This window comes from Carlito syrichta, unplaced genomic scaffold (genome assembly GCF_000164805.1).
Source record: "Carlito syrichta isolate Samal-C Ts95f unplaced genomic scaffold, Tarsius_syrichta-2.0.1 Scaffold154356, whole genome shotgun sequence".
Classification (NCBI taxonomy): domain Eukaryota; kingdom Metazoa; phylum Chordata; class Mammalia; order Primates; family Tarsiidae; genus Carlito; species Carlito syrichta.
In genome coordinates this window covers 7,836-9,838 of record NW_007098452.1, presented here as the reverse complement: position 1 = coordinate 9,838, position 2,003 = coordinate 7,836, and the positions used below count along the sequence as shown (strand labels likewise).

Here is a 2,003-nt window from a genome sequence, read left to right as displayed (position 1 = left end):
GTGGAGGTTGCGGTGGCCGGGAGCGGCCACTGCACTCCAGCCTGGGCGACAGAGTGAGACTCCAACTCAAAAAAACAAACAAAACAAACAAAATTGTACAATAACTGCAGGAAAAGTTTTGATGCTAAAGACTGAGCAGGAAGCTTATGAACATTTTCTTCAAACTCGATCTTTTCTTTCTTTTGTTTTGACTCAGGTTTCACTCTGTTGCCGGGCAGGACGGTGCAGTAACGCGATCCTGGCTCCCTGCGGCCTTGACCTCTGGGGCTCAGGCGATCCTCCCACCTCAGCCTCTCGCATGGTCGGGGCTACCGGCACCGGCACGCCCAGCTCACTCTTTGCTTCTTGTGGAGAGATGAGGTCTCGCCACGTTGCCCAGGCTGGTCTCAAACTCCCGGTCTGAAGTGATCCCCCCACCCTGGCCGCCCACAGTGCTGGGATGACAGGCTTGAGCCACCAGGCCTGGCCTTACATTCCCTCTTTCAAGCTCACCGGATCTTCTTGAAAGCTTTTGGGTAACAGAAGGGCTCTACTACCCTAAGAAACGTGGGGTCTGCTCCCCAGAGGCACCCCCTCCACGTCCAGCTCCCTCCGGCCCCCACCCACTCTCCACGCCCGGAGACAGCATGGGACCCTCGCCCCACCCCACCCCACTCTGCAGCCACTACCTGAGGGCCCGCGGCTCGGAGAACTCCTCATAGCTGTGCATGGAGTCACTGTAAGATTCTCGGGAGCCCAGGGGAGGTGGGCGGACAGAATACTGGTGGACCGAGGCATTGGGCTGCGACGTCGTGTAATAGGGCGGTGGGATGCTGTTGCTGGTTTCGCTGCGGTAGTCGCTGTCACGGTCGTCCACGGCACTGTCCGGGTCGTCGTCTGGAAGAGAGAGGAGGGGAGGGGAGGGAGGGGGGAAGAGGAGAGAGAGGCCACACCGTTGGGGTCGAAGTTGCTCCCAGACTCAGGGTGCCTCTAACCCCAGAAGACCAATGTTTACCAGTATGGAGAAGGATTGTGGGTCATGTTAGTAGAGGTATAGGTTTTAGAACAAGGGAGGTGAAAACGCTGTTTCGCCTCATGTGGGTCAAATTGGACCTAGAGCCCAGGGTCCTATAGTGTCAAGAAAATGGGGGTGAGTTAGAGAGGGCATTTTCCAGCTCCCGCATAAGAAGGGACTTTGCTAAAGTGTGGGGTCTCTGAAATGAGATGGGATGTCTCCATCAGGCAGCTGGTCTCCCAAAACAGGAGTCACACATCCCCCTGGGGAAGCTGGAGTGAGGTCAGGCGGATGGGGCAGAATTGCCCGAGCCCTCAGAAATGCCCTGCGGTTGGGGGGTGAAGACGCTGGGCCCAAACTTACAGGGGCCAGAGAAAGGAAGGCACTGTGGTTGCCATCTCCCCACAAGGACTCTAGTCCGAGGCTGGCAAGGCCACCCACGCCCGGACCCCCAACTAGAACGAGGGCAGTGTGGCCAGGCACTGGCCTTTGAGCAGAACTAGAGCCGTCTGGGTCTCCTTAGTGAAAAGAAAGCACTTTACTTTCCCTCTTATTTATGTCTTTGAGTCAGAGCGTCCCTCTGTCGCCCAGGCTGGAGTGCCCACAGCCTTCCGGGTAGCGGGAACCACAGGCGCGCGCCACCCCACCCGGCTAGCTTTTGGATGAACTGCAGAGACGAGGTCTCGCCGAGCGGCCCGGGGTCTTGAGCCCTTGGACTCAGCCAGTCCTCTCGCCTCGGCCTCCCAACGTGCTGGGAGGACAGGTGGGCGCCACGGCACTGGGCCGCTGAGCTGGGTTTCCACCCGCGGGTGGGCGGTCAGCAGTGGGGGGTGAGCAGGGTGCCCGGCCCTGGAGCCACCAGGACCGGGAAGGACGGGGAGGAGGCGGCTTGTGCTTGGGCCGCCGGCGGCTCCTCATGGGAGGCGCGGAGCCTTGGTGAGGAGTCTGTGCTGGGACGGGGCCTGGCGGCTCCTTTCCGCAGGGAGAGAGGCAGCGTGCGAGCGGGCGC

The 2,003-nt window shown here is 60.2% G+C and overlaps 1 protein-coding gene across 1 annotated transcript in view; it reads right to left on the bottom strand.

The window, feature by feature from the left end:
- The window catches only part of LOC103252291 (protein unc-13 homolog A-like), a 10,422-nt gene that overhangs the window by 635 nt on the left and 7,784 nt on the right, over positions 1–2,003 (bottom strand). Inside the window, exon 6 of the mRNA XM_021709029.1 lies at positions 669–876. Within this exon, the coding sequence (XP_021564704.1) occupies positions 669–876 (208 nt within the window). The remainder of the gene's footprint in view (positions 1–668; positions 877–2,003) is intronic.